The sequence below is a fragment of the Vanessa tameamea genome, chromosome 30, assembly GCF_037043105.1.
Source record: "Vanessa tameamea isolate UH-Manoa-2023 chromosome 30, ilVanTame1 primary haplotype, whole genome shotgun sequence".
Lineage (NCBI taxonomy): Eukaryota > Metazoa > Arthropoda > Insecta > Lepidoptera > Nymphalidae > Vanessa > Vanessa tameamea.
Genome location: NC_087338.1, coordinates 4,883,478 through 4,901,654, shown reverse-complemented (window position 1 = coordinate 4,901,654; position 18,177 = coordinate 4,883,478). Strand labels below are relative to the sequence as shown.

At 33.3% G+C, this 18,177-nt stretch overlaps 2 protein-coding genes across 2 annotated transcripts in view; one reads left to right on the top strand and one right to left on the bottom strand.

The window, feature by feature from the left end:
• The window catches only part of Sik3 (Salt-inducible kinase 3), a 50,907-nt gene extending 46,643 nt beyond the window's left edge, over positions 1 to 4,264 (bottom strand). The window contains exon 1 of the mRNA XM_064219951.1: positions 3,886 to 4,264. Coding sequence (XP_064076021.1) covers positions 3,886 to 4,035 — 150 coding nt within the window. The 5' untranslated portion in view covers positions 4,036 to 4,264. The remainder of the gene's footprint in view (positions 1 to 3,885) is intronic.
• The window catches only part of LOC113391671 (nitrilase and fragile histidine triad fusion protein NitFhit), a 188,871-nt gene that overhangs the window by 145,579 nt on the left and 25,115 nt on the right, over positions 1 to 18,177 (top strand). The gene's annotated exons all lie outside the window — the stretch shown is intronic.

Here is an 18,177-nt window from a genome sequence, read left to right as displayed (position 1 = left end):
ATGACCGACACCCTCTTTGTTTCACAAGACTATGGAAATGTAATTCTTTGCTATGATCTTTTCCTTAATGGTATTTTAACTGCAGCTGATCTCCACTTCCCTAAAAAACACACCTCAAAAAATCATTTGCTTTCCACCCCCTGGTGGGATGAGGAATGCAAACGATTATCTGAACAGAGACCTGGAATGGTTAATGGAAAGCAGAAATATACGTGCTCCCTCTCAATTTGGCTTTCGGAAGGGGTTGAGCACCATTGATAGTCTAAGCATACTCTCAACAGACATTCGAATTGCCTTTGCTAAAGGAGAGTAACTTGTGGGATTTTTTCTAGATATATCTTCTGCATATGATAATGTCCTTCTTCCGTTGCTCAGGCAGAAAATGCAACAGCTGAGTATTCCACCGAGGATAGTTCATCTCATATGTAGTCTGTTAACTTGCAGATCAATAACGGTTAGACACCAACATCTCTCACTTCCCCCCAGACTTGTCTGGAAAGGTCTTCTTCAAGGCTCAGTGCTCAGTCCTCTGGTTTACAGCATATCCACTCATGATCTCGATTTGTCTGTTAACAATTTTTGTAACATACTCCAGTATGCAGATGACATTGTTTTGTATTATAGATCTAACTCCATTGAAAATTTAACAAGTCAATTAATGCCCTTAGAGCGGTATCTGGAGTTTGGTGCGGAGCTCACCCTTATACATTGAAGTTGGTCTATAACGCAATAGTTCGTAGTCATTTGGACTATGGACTGTTTGTTCTAGATCCTTTCAATAAATCGGCTTCAGAAAAATTTAATAAAATTCAGTTTAAATGTTTGCGTATAATCCTGGGTGCGATGAAATCCATCCCTACTAATGCTCTGCAGGTTGAGTGTGTTGATCCTCCTCTACAGATAAGGAGGCAATATTTATGTGACCGCTTTGTCATCAAATTGTTACAGCTACCTTCCTATCCTCTATTGATCCGACATCCGACAGATAGTCCGACATCCTCATTCCTATTAAACAGTTTCCTCAAGTATACCAACCTCCCTCATCCCTTTTCCACTTTTCCTTCTAATCCTCTTTTTTCCACCTTCTTTAAAGCTCTTATTTATAATCCCCCTGTTATAACAAACCTTGGTCTTATAAATAAAAGGTTCCCTTGATACTAGCGTCCAATTTCAAAGAATTTTTCATCAAAATTGGCCAAATGATCTCCCTATATATACTGATGCCTCTAAACTCTCACCGACCATCTGCGGTGGCGCAGCTTGTTGGATACTCAAGTATAAAATAGCCCTTTTATTTAAATGCTCCCCTGAAACCTCTATATTTTCCGGTGAGGCCATTGCTTTACTGGAAGCTATTATGTATGCCCCAGTCACACAACATACAACAATCAGTTATTTTATGTGATTCATTAAGCTGTCTGTTGGCCATTAAAGAAAATCCTTTTCGTAGCAAATTAAGACTTTCTATCGTTTTTAAGATCAGAGAAGCCCTGTTGTCCTGTCACCAACAAGGTCTACAAGTTTTGCTTGTCTGGATTCCAAGTCACTCGGGTATTATTGGAAATGAGACGGCTGACTCATATGCTAAGATTGCTATCCAATCTGGTTCATCTGAGCACTTTGTCAATTCATCTCAAGACTTGCTCACTCTTGCGAAAGCACAAATGGATAAATCCTGGAACTCATTTTGGATTTCATCAAAATCGGTTAAGGGTAAGTATTATTCGGCGTTATAACCTCAAATTCCGAGGCGACCTTGGTTTTCATTTCACAGGCACGCTGACCGTTGGGTGACTTCCACTATCTGTCGGTTACGCCTCGGCCATTCATGCACACCTACCCACCTAGTAAAGATAAGAGTCCGAGATCATTCGCTGTGTGAATGTGGTCTAGACGAAGGTTCCGCAACCCATATCCTGTTCCTTTGTTCTAAACTTCTACATCCTATTTACGACATTCTCCCTCCTAAAGTCCCTCGTCCTATAAATGTTGAATGTTTGTTGACGTTTGTGTTTAGTCCATTTTGTTCCTTTTTGTGTAAATATATTAAATGTAATAAAATTAAGTTATGAATAGTCCAATTGAGTGTTATATCTTATTATATATAGTTTAGAGTACTAACAATTATTATTAATTTACTTTATTATTAACCTTTAATGTTTGTGTTGTTCTAGGTTAAGGATTAACGAGGAAATTGTTACTACTATGCTAGTCTTCAAAATTTAATTGAGTCCGTTACCTCAACAGTACCGATCAATCTCTTTCATGTCTTCTCCATCCTAGGTGACATAGAGAAATAATCTGTACCCTGTCGGCACAACTAAACGTCATTAAACTATGAATTGAATTGAATCATTTTGTTGGATTCATTTTAAAAGAATGCAAACATGTAACGTGCACCAAAATTACATTACAGTATGAATAAAAGTTAATCTTTACCAACAGAGCTTTGCTTAATATAGTTCTGTAAAATGATAATTCAAATGTGCTTATAAAAGTCTACTTGAATACAGTATATCTTGATTTTTGATTCAGTTACATACTTATTAAACAAGTACATACCCTTTCTATGTTATTACATTGAAGGAATATAATAACTCAGGCGAGTTAATTAGTTTAATCTACATTCCGAACTGGTGGTAACTTTATATAATATAATATAATCTTATGAAAAGATCTAAAAGTGCTTGTAAGAGCTTATTTGAATAAAAGATATTTTAATTTTGACTAATTATTAATTTTTTGATCACCTCTACACATAGAGTAATTAATTTTTACATGTTACCGAGATCATGTTTTGTCAGTATTCCTCTAGCTTATATTCCTACGTCATTCTTCTTGTGATATAATGAAAATTCTTCATTATGTGTATGTTAGAAAGAATAACATGTTCTTATGATATATTTCAGATTAGATTACATTTTTTGTGAGTAGTTTTACTTTTAATATATATTATCAAGCATCTTTTAAATAATTATGGTTATAGTATGTTATATATGTTCCTAATATTATGTTAATAAAGTTTCTATGTACCTACGTTTTTTGTCACAACATGAAATAAAAAACATAGTTTTATTTTTGTTGTGCCCATTTGTATGCACGGTTTTAGTACTCGTAGGTTATATTTCAACCATAAAGTTTTATCAACTTTTTAAAATTCGTTTAGTTTTTAATAAAGTTATTGAAAAGTTTAAAAACTTTCTCTAACAAAGAGAAATCTTAAAACAATAAGATTCTTATAAGAAATGAGACGTTCTCACGTATTGTGTACATGTTATTATGTTATATTGTGGAGAATTGAAGCGACTTTAATAAAGACTCGACACCATAATTGAACGAAGAACATCCAATAAACTACCCAATTGAAAATAATTGTCGTAAAAACATTTTGAAGGTCAATCGCTGCCTTTCTCGCAAAAAACTAACAAATTAATGTTGAATAAAGTAAAAAAAATATTTAAAAGAAAAGTTTGCGAACAAAATTTCGCTAAAGAAAATTTCAAAGTTCGATTATTATACGACCGAGTTAAAAAGTGTATACAATATACGGTCACGTATAGTAAACAATGCACCGTGAAACTGGTCGGGTTCCAACTTATTTTTTTACACAAAACACGTTCTGTCGTTCTCGCCCCCATCAGTCAGCCAGATACGTCTCGAGGAACGAGTTCTCGATACTACATTGCAAACCTGAGCTCTGCTTAATACACCCGTGACTCGACTACAATGGAAAAAACCGATCACAAATCACAAACACGCACTAAACACTGTGTTGACAACTCAATCCGGTAGGAACTGGTAAGGCACATAAGTAAAGACGCAAATCCATATCATAGGGAACACAAAAATCACTGAAATACGCGTCGAAACGAGATAGGTACCCACCTTACTCTTAGTTATAGAATGTGTGGCGAGTTTTACGATGGCGAAGTTGCCCGTGCCAATAGTTTTTTCCAACTCGTAGTTGCCGACGCATACTAGCTGGTCAATCGGGAAGTGTTTGGTCTTGTGCATCGGCTTAATATTACTAGCCATTGTAGAGGACGAGCGCGGTACATCCAGCTAGACCCGCGTGCTTCCCGACGGATTTCTCGTTACTGAAGTTAGTTCGCTTTTTTGCCGCGGAGGCTCTCCGTGCTCACGTCATTCGATAGGGAGGTGCAACACCGCCCCGCGACATTTCATTAACAAAAACAAATGCTCAGATAACGAAATGCGAATAACAAGGCCGTATAACGCATAAAACTATAATAATGTTATCTAGCGATGTATTTCAAAAGCAACAACATTGTCGAAATGATACCACGAGATAAAGTAATCAGTGATATGTTATCTATCCGTAAGGTTCAAGTTGAACAACGCTAGCTAATAAAAAAAGTACTCAATTCACAAGCTTACGTTACCTGCTCTCTCTCATTCATGCCGCTTTGTCATTAATTAGTTTGAGCGAGATGCAGCTATTCTTTGGGGCCGAGTGACGTCAGAGGTGAGTTTACGTCACAGGCGGCAATTTCAAACAAGTGATAGTGTACGTCAGACGAATATATCGATTTTTCGTACTAAACCAAAAATTTAAAGCTATACAAAGTTAAAAACGAATGTATTTAGATTTAATTATATTACAGTATTCGTATTTAATCGTTTTCAAACTAGTTAATGTACAAATATACTTTTGTGCAATAATTTTCGTAATAGGTACAATATTTTTAAGATTTTTTTTTTTTAAATTTTTCCTATTATATGCATTGTTGTTATAATATTATAACTATAAATGTATTCAATCAAGGTGTGCCGTTCCACGTGAAAATAATAATTTTTAAATAAGATAAACTTACAGATATAATCTTTTTTATATATTTTTGCTGTCTTTACTCTTAGTCGTCTCACGCACACTAAGATATTGTAAGTACGTCACACATACATCGCGCTTATAAGAATTTCACGTGGAGGGGCGCGCCTTCGCGAGGTGATACAAAACGCATTTTATGTAGACTAGCTGTGCCCGACTATTGGACTTTCATACAAACTTCCAAACTCATTTTACCCCCCTAAGTGTGGAGTTTCGTAAAATCCGTTCTTATAAGGTACAATTTTTTTTTTTTTGTAATCGTTTTCATAAGATTTCATTTTATAATATACTTACTGTATTTTATACTAGGTTATAAAAAAATAATATAAAATAGTATATTTTTATATATAGCTGATATTACTCGGCATTATATGAATTGTATAGCATATAAATTGATTGGAACTCAGGTGGCCCAGTGGACAAAACACGTGAGTTAACTGAAGGTCACGCGTTGTAATCCAGACAAGCACTCGGGCTACGCTACGATTTGTCTCGTTATCGATATTCTAGATTTTTCTGGCTGGATGTAAATTAAACCACAAACATATGTAGTAATTATGTCATACGATATAATATCGAATGATTAATATTTCTAACAGCCCCATTGTCTATGGGTGGCGGTGACCGCTTACCATCAGGTGGCCCATGTGCTCGTCCACGTATATAATATAATAAAAAAAAAAATACAGACGAATTGATAACCTCCTCCTTTTTGAAGTCGGTTAAAAATACTCTGACCTGAAAGAAGAACCGGCGAAAGAAACTCAACATTATTAATGTTAATATATTAAAATAATATCCAGGGCCAGGTATTCACAAAAATCTTACAGCGCTCTTCGGGTTCAATACGATGACGCACTTAGGGTGCTGCAGGGGCTGCCTCGTTTCTGTAGTGCGTCGGGTATGTTCGCAACGGCGCAAGTTAGCTGTTTCTTTGCTACTATGCGTAAAAGATGTGGCTCTTTAGTACAAAGACTACGGGGTACAACCAACAGCATCTTAGGTATGATCTCTAATAGACTGGATTGTTTATATGTCAACCATTGCTGTGCCATTTCAAGTGGCATAGAAAAATTATTAAAATAAGTTTTTATTGTTACTAACAAAATGAGTCTTTATGTTACTTGATAAAATATAAATAAAAAAATGCAATTACTATGATATACAGACATCATAGTGGAATTTTACTTATAAAATCGTTTGTTTGACAATTGACAAACAATCAACGCACAGAAAAACCTACCAAGTCTAGAAACCTGAAATTCGGAACGCATTTTTATCTGAAATCTGATCTTTGAAGATTCGGGAAAAGAACTAACTGTAAGAATTTAACTCGTACTTAATTTGGAGGATTGATTGGTGATTAAATAGAAAATTAATATTCTAAAACCATGCTTCTATGCGATGAGTTACCTCACGATGTTTTCCTTCACGTGAGTACGATGCTTTGTATAAACGAAACTTAACACTTCCAAATGTTGCCGATGCTAATTCGTATTATTATTACTGAATAACTAAAAATATACCAATATATTTATAGATCAATAGCATGCTAAATAGCCAAAGTCACGAAATTAGTATTAAATAAAAAAAATAGTTATAAAATATTCTGGTAATGGTGTTTAAAGTTGATTCGTTGAGATCCTTCGCCTTGAATCAATCCTGGATGAAGAATCTGGTATATTATAAGCATGAAACTATTTTCACACAATGGTAATTTTTACGAAGATTGCCCCTGGTATGCCCCTGGGGCATAGGGGGCCAAGCTATATGGGATTCTTATCTAAATTCTTATGTAATAGCCGTTTCGGCAGGGATCGGAATTGTGTTGTTATAACGCATCCGCGTCCCGTGCTGCTCTCCCCTAAACACTCGTCGGAGCTCTCCTCAGACGTAAATTAGAATTACGATAATATAAACTATTTAAATTGAATACTCTTCATTGTGAATTTGTCGAAAGTTCTCAGTCTTACTAGAATTATTCTAACTAACCACGCTTCTGAACTATCTATAATTGATATCTTTATTGTACAACGAACACAGCCATTATTGCGTTAACTCACTTGTACAGTATGACCATTGATCTGGTCTATCTTTTGTTAAATTTTGCTCGTGCATTTTTAACTCCACAGTCAAAAACTTACTAGCTAACGAAAAACTTCTCTGCGAAGAAAATTTTATTATGACAAAGTTTTTTTTTTTTTAGTTGTTGCTAACAAACGAGCAAGTGAGACACCGTAAGTGAGTCCCATGAAGTGAGTGTCACGGACTGCCGAAACAAGGGAACTGTCAACGTTATTGGCTTTCGAGTTATATTATTATCGAACACTTCATTTGTTTTTAAATTAAGAATAGTAAAACATTTCACCTTGTACGATAACTCAGTGACAAACCTGAATCTGACGCTAAGTATTGTTTGGCGAAAGTATCTACCCAGACGGAGTACATAGCCTCATCTAAGAATACTAAGAGGAACTGCTAAGTTGATATGCTGGATTAATTCAGGCGAAGATATATAGTATTTACTTTTATAGAAAATACTTTTTACATCTGAGTGACGTAGGTACGAAGGTCATTGACATGTGTAATTATTAATTACGCTGTGTATTTATTATTTTTAGAGTGCCATTCTACACATACATTGCCTTCCGGCGTATTGACAGACATTATTGATATCAATCGATCGAAGACGACGAGATTAAGTCATAGACAAATTTACTTATTTTTTAATAATTTAATTAATACCTCTTTTTATGTAAGATGTCACAATTCAGTAGATAAAACATGAAAGCTTAAAATATAAACAAACTCATGTTAGCATTGATAAGTAACATAATAAAGGCATTCGGTACAGAAACTCTTTAGATATTACCTCCTCTGGTGACAGGAGAGCTGTTCACATTTGGCCCAGACGATCGGAATTGCGACGGGGAAATGCTGCTAGAATTCTTGCTACCATTCCACTCGGTCGTGATTTATACAGTAACTATTTTTTAATTTATTTTTGTATATATTTAACTTAATGTTAATAATTCTTTAAAGTTGCTATTTGTTTATTAAAAGATGGAAATATTCCTAACAGAATTAGACACAAAGTTTAACTCGAATTCAATCATGATGTAGAGTCTAGTCGTAGTTTTTCTCACAGAGAAACAAATTTAATTAACATTAAAACAAAATTAAAATATTCTTTATTTAAGTAGTTTAGTATTAAATTAAATATAAAGTTTAATATAATTATATATTACATAGCAACAATTTATAAGTTGTCCGATGTTGAATTAAAAAAAATGGTTACTCTACGAGCGTGACGAAGTATTCATCTGAATTATTCAAATATATTTACACGTCTCAGCGCGTGCGACTGTGACATACAATTTATAATATACTGACTTCCTGATAAATATATCATAAGTGATGACGAAAACTTTATCAATATTAATCTAGACTTAAGTTTTATCAGAATTTAGAGGTATATGTTATTTCGTTTGCCAATTTAACTTAACTTATTTAAAAAATATATATTATATTACTTATAGCTTATTCCAATGGAAGTAGGAGAAAAGATAGATAAACATTAAATTTACGTATTCCATGCGATTTGCTAATAACTCAGCTGTATTGTGCAATACAAAGACTTTATCATTAATATATCTTTATTTAATACAACATTATTACACTTAACAACTTATTTCCACTTTAATTTTACTTCCAAAATTACGATAACAGTTTCGTCGACGTACAAAACACAGTTTTTTTTTGCAAATCCATAGTGAATACCATAGATTACTCAAGCTCTCAACCAATGGCTTTTTTCCTATTAAGGTTGGAATAGAATATATCTACTTTAAAATGTCTCCCAATTTATGACATAAAACTCATACTCGAAGATGTGTTGCGTTTAAATTAATAATATAATATTATATTCGAGTAATTAATTATTATATATATAGTTACGTTTCATTTCAACGTACTGCTTTATCATGTTCCACTGAATTGTTTGTAGGGCTTTGTGCAAGCCCGTCGGGGTACCACCCCCTCATTATTCTATATTCTACCACCAAACAGCAATAGTTAATATTGTTGTTTTCCGATTCGATGTGAGTGAGTCTGTGTAACTATGGACACTAGGGACTTTACATCTTAGATCCCAATGTTGGTGGCTGTAAGGGGCGCGATGGGGCGACGGCCAAGGCACCAAATTTGGGGGGGCGCCGATATCTAGAGTCTCCTGCCCTCCTACATACCCTCAATACCATACGCATATTGTTAGAGTCGGTCCTCGATCACACTGCAATTACGCTCGCTACGTAAGAGAAAAAAGAAAAGTCGTCCTATATTTTCGAAGGGCCGCCTCTAACCTTGTCAGTGCGACTATTGTCATATAAAAGTTCTCGAATACATGTCCAGCCCGAGTCGCCTAGATAGGCTAGGTTAAGGTCGGTCCAGGCTGTAAGATTTCTTAAAGTATCAAAGTCTATGAGCAGTGGTGACATCTTATCATCAGGTGGCCCAGTTGTCAGTCCGAATACCTGTATGACATATAATCCCAAAAATATATCAAATAACAAAAATAAATTTGTCGAAATTGACAATTGGGAGGGAGTAGAGCGGGAAAAAATAATATTTTCTATAACATATTAGAAAAATTGTAAATCCGTCAATGGGGATACTCGTAGAGACCACAAATGACAAACACAAAGGATATTCTCCATTACAATTGCATAATGGCGACCAGATTCTGGAAACGCTGACCAAAGATCATCCAGACCAGTTGAGGAATTCAGAATCACACGAAAGAAGCTCTGAGTCAATGAAAAAATCGTATCATCGTAGAGTTAAACGCAAACTTTTGTAAACACATCAATTTGCAATACAAAAATTGAGATTGTGATGCCTAGCAATAAAGTATGGGTACATTAAAATGACATAATAAACGTAAATCATTTTATATAACGGTACGGACAGACGTGGAGAATTTATAATACAAAAAAAAACGCATAAATTCCCTCACTAATTTCTCCACAGCTTTAAATAGCTATGCGACTCGCCGAAGTTCAAATTAACGGCCATAAACAAAACATTCAAATTAATATTTTCGAGTTAACTCAAAAACTAATCCGTTATGCAGATTTGTATCTCTGTTAATTAACGGATTAACGAATTAATGTATAATATGAAGGAAGTTGTTATCTAATTAAAGATTTTCTATTTTCGTATCTAATTATTTTTGTCATTAATAATTACTTAATTAGTACTTTTTTTTTCTAGTAATATTTTTTACGACTGTCATTAATCTGTATACTTTTTAATTTGTACCAGTTAAAACATTTAAAACGCATAGACCAAGGCGAAACGCGCAAAGCAAGCATCATTCATGTCTGCGAGAGTTCTATCATTTCCGTCTAAAACGGGAAAAAAACATTATAATATATTTACAACTGCTTGTAGTAAATCATCTTTGATTCAAAATTACATTTTATGAATGCCAGCCTTTACATGAATGAGAATCCCGATTGTGTGTCCCATTCATCCAGATATTCTTGGAGCTCAATTCTACTAATAAATTCTATATTTATCAATCGAATCGAAACGTACTAGGGCTGACTGAAAACTGAAACTAAACTCGTCTGGGTAGGTACCACCCACTCATTAGATATTCTACCGCCAAACTCAGTATTGTTGTGTTCCGGTTTGAGCCAGTGTAACTTAAGCGCAAGGGACATAACATTTTAGTTCCCAAGATGAAAGGAATGGTTGATATTTCTTACGGCACCATTTTCTATGGGCGAAGGTGACTTACACCACCAGGTGGCCCATTTGCTCGTCCGCCAACCTATATCATAAACCAAAACCTTGTCGTAACCGCGGTCGTTCTCCTATTATGACTTAGAATACGATCCAGTTTAGGTTCGGTCGAAGTTGGATCGGAATCGCATCGTAACTGTTACAATAGTAGGATTGGTCCCCTTTATTGTGTTACAACAGACACCTATGTAGTACAGCGATGTTGTCTGTATGAATAAATTTGAGAATGTAGTTCAATAAAATTGCAAAAGATGGCGTTGATTGCTATATTTTTTAACTTTAACCCGTGACCAACTTTTAAAATGATAATCATCTGAAAACTTTAATTCCTATGGTTACAGTAAAAATATATTGTTGTTGGAGTGAAATATACTCTTTTATTCATTTTTTTTTTCGTTTTTTCAAGACCGAGTTGTGTGAGGAAAAGGAAGGAGATTCAAAGTTTTAAACTTCATTCAATTTAAAAATAATGCATGTGGAAATTATTTCAATTATTCAATAAATAATTACATAAATATTTGAACCACAGAGTGAATAAAATACATGCTCAGGCGTGAATTTTGACCACATATAAATTTGTATATATTTACAAAAGCACATAATATTTATAACTTGTGGAAGGAAGCAACTTGTCACAAAAGGCGGGAAAATAAAACACCATTTCTAAAACATAGATTTTATTCGCTTATAATTACAGCTGTAAGGCATTTTAAAGGCTGGATTTTGTACTATAATAATATATTATATTATGTAATATATTACCTCGTGACGCAATCTTGCGTTGCTTGGAATGATTGAAGAAAGGATTGCGAAATGGGATCACACGATTCGATTTTAGTCGATCGACCACTATTGCTCAAAATAATAATTAAAATTTTTGAAAGATCTTTGAACACATTGAATTTGTACATTTTTCTTTAATTTAAACATTTGACTAACCATGAACGTAACATACACATGTTCTGGGAACCTTCTAGAGCAAACAAAGGGGTCCCAGATAACTTTAAATCGAATCTTAGATCAAGCTGTTGTATTCTAGAAGTATTGCTAATTTAATAAAATAATTTCTTTTCTACGAATATGAAAACAGACGTTTAACAAGCTATGTCTATGATAAAAAAAATAGCCAAAAATTTACAGTGTTTTAATAGAACAATGATTATGTCGCGATGCCTTTCCTCAATCATCGAAGCTCATACTAACACTATATATAATCTCAAAAAACATTTAAATACGTGGAAAGCCGTGGTTTTATGTGATATGTTATTTATTGTTTTATGTGCATACGACTACGTCATAACAATTACTCTTATAGGATAAACTCTATAACAGATTATCACAAAAATAAAATTAATTACAAAGCGATTTTAATATCTAAACATTTTAAAACATTTGTCTTGTGATGTTACCAATTGAAAAAATTATATTAAGTACATAATATTTGAAATAATAAAACCATCCAAACTAGAAATCATTACATTGATTCTAATTAATATTTAGTTTTATATGGCAAGTAAATTTATACAATAAAAATAACTATACATTAGTGCCGATTACTTCGACAGTCTATGATTTGACAGTACTTAATGTTTTGCTAACGCTACCTCTTACTAAGAGAGTGTATACATTAAAATAATTAAAATAGTAAAATTAATTCCTTTATATTATTTTTGGACCGTTCATTATCGACATTACTCTATTCTGTTTAGCGTTGGAAGGGTGTGTTTAACCCTTACGCTTGATAACCTTGACCCCCTCTCATCAATCGGTATCGAATCATACTTTATAGGTATAGTTTAATTAGAAAACCCAAATCAGAAAGATGTTAGGCACATTTCTGAGGCACAGGGGTGTGAAACAGACAACTTAGTTATTTAAATTTTATTGTACTTTACCGACATACTCTGTATTTGTAATTCATATGATGGAAAAGAGTAACTGAGTTTCTTGCCGGTTCTTCTCGGTAGAAACTACTTTATCGGTACCTTTATATTTAATTCAACACTGTAACATTTTTTTTTTATTTTGATATCTTAACCGACCCAAGAATTGTTCATACAAGGTCAACGCAACATCTTTAAAAGTAATCCAGCATAATTTTCTACCCAAAACCATACCATATCCTTGGGACTTGAAAGTTAACAATTTCGATCTTTACTACCCCTTAATCTCCTACCTGGGGTCATTGTACTGTTATTAAGAAGTACGTAACGATATCGGGAACAGATTATACTGTCAGATTTTTTTGTAATACATTGAATTTGCAAAATTTGTACTGAAATTAAATTATATTTTGAAAATTGACTATTTCAAAATAAATCAATATTATATTTAGCGTTTAAAAATTAAGAAAAAAAAAAAAGACTTACAACTAAACTTTTATTAAACTAAACGATACTAAGTCGATTATTTACAATTATCTAAGTACTTATTCTAATACATATTTCTGCTATATACATATAGATATATAATATTATATACTATGTATTTTTCATTGGGTCATTTTGTTTATCGAATTAACATATGCAACGGATACGAAATAAATATTACGAACAGACGTTGTTCTTTCAAAGGCGTCAATGATTTATTCTATTGACATATATATTGTATATTATATATTTTCATTGTAAAGTGTTACAAAAATATTATTAAAGCGATTTATATTATGAATAAAGTTATTGGCAGTTTGGATCAATCGCTATTGGCAATGGACATAAGAATCACACCCGACTATGGAGATGTATGGCCAAACCTCTTTTGATAAATTTTACCCCTTGGTCAAAAGTAACCACTCGAACTATAACAACACAAACTATTCACCCGAACAGTTTAAGTTACGTCACGCGTTCTTAAATGAGACCACAGCGTAGAACCTGAAGATCAAGTGTGATTTTAAACACAAGTGCGACCTATGATACGAACGGAAACAGTTCATGACTTTTTATGCGTATCGTAAAAAACTAAACACACCCGACCTTCACGGGGAACTCTCGAAAACTCCAATAATATCTTGAGATCGAGTAAATATCACAGAGCTAGCCTAAGGCGTCTCCTATTTAATTGTTAAAATTATACGCTTTACCTGGAGTTTGTATCGTACAATAATAGTTTTTATTCCATAGTCGAGTAATGATTATTAATATTGAGTATTTTAAATCGACTAGAAATTACGATAAAAAAACGTCGTGTTTAAGAAAAAACTGAACCTTATATATTTATTTATTTGTATGGTAGTTGGTCACCAACGTCCGTAGACATTGGCTCCGTGTGAAATTCTAACCATTCCTTACATAACCAATACGCCACCAGCAATGGGAGCTGAGATTGTATGTCCCTTGTGTGACTGTGTGACTGTGCCAAATCATACTAAGTATTGCTGTTTTGCGGTAGACTATATGATTTGTTGGTGATACCCAACCAGATGGGCTTGGACGAAGCCCGACCACAAATATATAGGTATAACTCAAATAAGACGAATCTTTATCGTCAACAGGAACCGTATGAATTAGGGATTCTGTGAACTAATTTATACATACAGAAAAAAAACAGAGATATACTTATGTACGGCACTGAAATTATAATTACATATTTTAATTTACCATCATTACCAGCAATGACATGAAAACATTTCTGATTTCGATAAGAATATCGGCTTTGAGTATTAGAACGAAAGCGATTCTGACTAAGCATATTTAAAAGTATCTGTTATGTTACTAGGGTTCGTCTACTAGTCGAAATATTATAGAAAATTTTAGATAAACATCAACGAATTTTCTCATCATAATTTTTTTTGTATTGATAACACTTAAGCTCATCTAACAAATAAAACTGTTTATAAACTGATGTCAAATAACTGAAAACCAATTCGACTCCATAGAGTTTACGATAGGTTTCCGATTCTATTTCGATCTGACTTCGATCGAGGGATAACACGAATCGAACTTGTTAGTAGAATTAACCCCTTGTTTTGTCTTTGCCTATAAAGTTATATCTATTATATATATATTACAGATTATTGATAAACAAAATGACCCAAATCAACAAGAATCATTAAATATATTTTATTTACTGAATATTTGTATTTTTTTTTTTATTATTATTTATATTGTAAAGCATTTTTGGTCGGTCTCGTTTCATTTATTGTTTTCCAATGGAGGATATTAATTTACGAATCACAGTGACTTAGCGATGATTAATTATTATTTATAGATTTATATGAGTACCGTCAACATAAAAACAATTTTTAACATAGGTATATTATCCACCCTTACAACATTATTAAGAGAAAAGTTTGTATTAATTAAAATGATTCATAGAAGTACGGTTGGCATAAACTGTTTTTTTTTTTTTGGTTTACATTTAAAGTAAATTCCAATGGCAGGAGTGACTACAAATAAACCTTTGACCTTTAATCGACATGACATATTTGATTTATCTAAATTATAAGTGGGATGGTGGGAAAGCGAAGCGTTGAAAAGGAGTAACTACTGAGTTGCATGGCGGTTCTTTTTGGTAGAATCTACATTCCGAAATGGTGGTTACTTCACTTAATATAGTTATTAAAATGACTATTCAAAAGCGCTTGGAAAAGCCTACTTTAATAAAGTATATTTTGATTTGATTTTAATATCAGCAAAGTTGCTATGTAAACTGTGGAGCTAAATTTAAAGTGGATATAAGTAGTTTGGAAAAGATTGTTATATTTTAAATAAAGATATATTAATCGGGGACTGTTTGTAGTGCATATTATGCAGTTTAAAAAATTTGCAGGGCTATTAGGAATATGAAAAACCAAGTATGTTTATTTCTACCGATTCTGCCATTGGATTGAACGCGTAGATGATAAACTACAATATTTATCTCAAATATTTTAATCAAGGTATTGAGTGTATTTACCCTGTTCGCTTTTTTGTTACCACTTAAGTCTCTGAATGTGTCATTCGACTTCGAATTATGAAATATCGTGAGATTCAATGAGTATCTATTTCGAAGTAAATGACGTCACTAGATATAATACAGTGACGTAGATTTTGTAGGGCCAGGTGAGGGGGCCCTCTAACCTAAGCTTTGAAAAGAGCGGGTCGGCCAACTCGCTAGCTCCTGAAGCTAGAAAACCTCGACCCTGCTCACAAGATATTTTTTCCTATCTTTAATTTTAAAGGGCAATATAAGTTAAAAGGGGCGGAGACGATTCTTTTCCTATGCCCCGGGGCCCTTGCTCATCTAACTACGTCACTGATCTAATATGGCTGAAACGGTAGCCTTACTATCATTTAGACCGTGTTTATATTGTTTCAATTAAAAATAACAATATCTGAAGATTAGCGTATCAACTAAGCCACTAATATGAATTGTCTATTAAATTCAAACAAAACGTATTAACAACGTTAACAATAATACGTCCACACTTTCGGCCACGATTATCATTCACGAGTTGAATTCCTAGAGCACAAATACTTGCACCGCATTGGTCCATACGCGTGTTATAGACAAACGAAGACGAATTTGGTTAATGAAGGTCACGCGCATGAACCAATGAGCGTTCAGGAATAATTACCTTTGGGAGCTCGTTTCGTGGTATGGATTTTACCTACATTTTAGGCCTTAAATCGCATGCAGACCTTTTGAAAATAAATATTCGATAGTGTTCATACAATAACAGCGACGAGCAGGTACGCTTTCAGTATGAATTCTAGTTACACCAGTCGCGTCTTGGCGTTACCGATACACAGACTATGCGAAAAGTTATCATATCGAAATCTCCTGGTATTTATTTACGCGAATGATCAAATAATTTACTAGGTAAAACGTTTCAATTGAAAATAATATACGAAATAAAAAAAAAAAAAACAATAATTGCGTGTCTTTGATTTAGTAATAACTACGAAACTTTTTTGATCCGATCCCGCAGGAATTACGATAGGTCCAAAAAAGAACTCTCGCTGTTGGAATAGACATTTCAGTAAGTTATGTCTTTACTTTAAATACAAATTTTTTCTGTCTTTATATAATACATTATATATTAACGTTTAATAATATATATATACTCTCATTTATAATGATGACGAGTAACTACTGAGTTTCTTACCGGTTCTCCTCGATAGAATCTACGACGGAACTGATGGTAGTTTTTAATTATCTTGTAAAATGATTCATATATCTGATATTGATTATATTTTTATACATTTATCATAAAATGCTGAGATAAAGATCACTGTTGTATGTCTGTAGTTAATTGTTGTATTATAATTTCTAACATATATATATATATATATATGTTACTGTAAAAGCTCGAACTACCTTAAATCTTAAGATTTTCCAGTAAAACCCATTTACCGATTATGAATGATAAATGTCCATAAAACTTTGGGATTCGAACTCTTACCATCATTCCCTTGGTAAATCTTAGGGTTCACATGTTAGATCAGGTTATATAGGAATGGTAAAAGTCCAAAAAAGTCGTCCCTTTGTAATAAATACTTACATTCACCAACCCATGTCGGTAAATCTTAGGTTTTACTGGAAAATCAACCTTAGTTCGAGCTTTTACAGTAACATATATATACATATAGCAATGATTATATATAATATTATATAAAAGGAATTTACTAAACGTGTATTATAGATTAAAGCTGTAATAGAATCTGACTAGTTTATTCATTGTTTAAGGCATTGTATTAAAAGTATTATAAAAAAAAAAACAGTCCATTGAACCCACTGCTGGACAAAGGCCATTCATTCACAGGAAGATCTTTAACGTTTGTAACTTTAGCGAATGAATTTCAAATTGAACCCGTTATCTTCAAATCGACACGTTTTATTGACTGAGCTGTATCGAATTTAATTTAAATGAAACTACATTATATAGATTTAGTTAGATAAATGACTAAACCAATATACATAAAACTTACACCAGTAGATGTGGCTAGTTTTGGAGGTTTTAGTATATATGTAATATTATTATTAGAGCCGAGATGGCCCAGTGGTTAGAACGCGTGCATCTTAACCGATGATTTCGGGTTCAAACCCAGGCAGGCACCACTGAATTTTCATGTGCTTAATTTGTGTTTATAATTCATCTCGTGCTCGGCGGTGAAGGAAAACATCGTGAGGAAACCTGCGTGTGTCTAATTTCAACGAAATTCAGCCACATGTGTATTGGAGCAGCGTGGTGGAATATGCTCCAAACCTTCTCCTCAAAGGGAGAGGAGGCCTTTAGCCCAGGAGTGGGAGATTTACAGGCTGTTAATGCTAAAAAAAAATAAAATATTATTATATAAGGAGCTGCGCGTCGCAGCGTCACCCGATTCAAATTTAGTCTACTGACGTCACAAGCGTGAATTTCATGATCTCTCTTTAAACATACAAGCACATATGATTAATATAATATATCCAAAAACTTGACATACATAGACATATCTATTAAAATACCAAAATGTATATTTCCATACTATGCCTTACTTGTAATGATTATGTCGGTTTTGCCAATTAATAAATTTAAATCTTACTTAAAAAAAAAA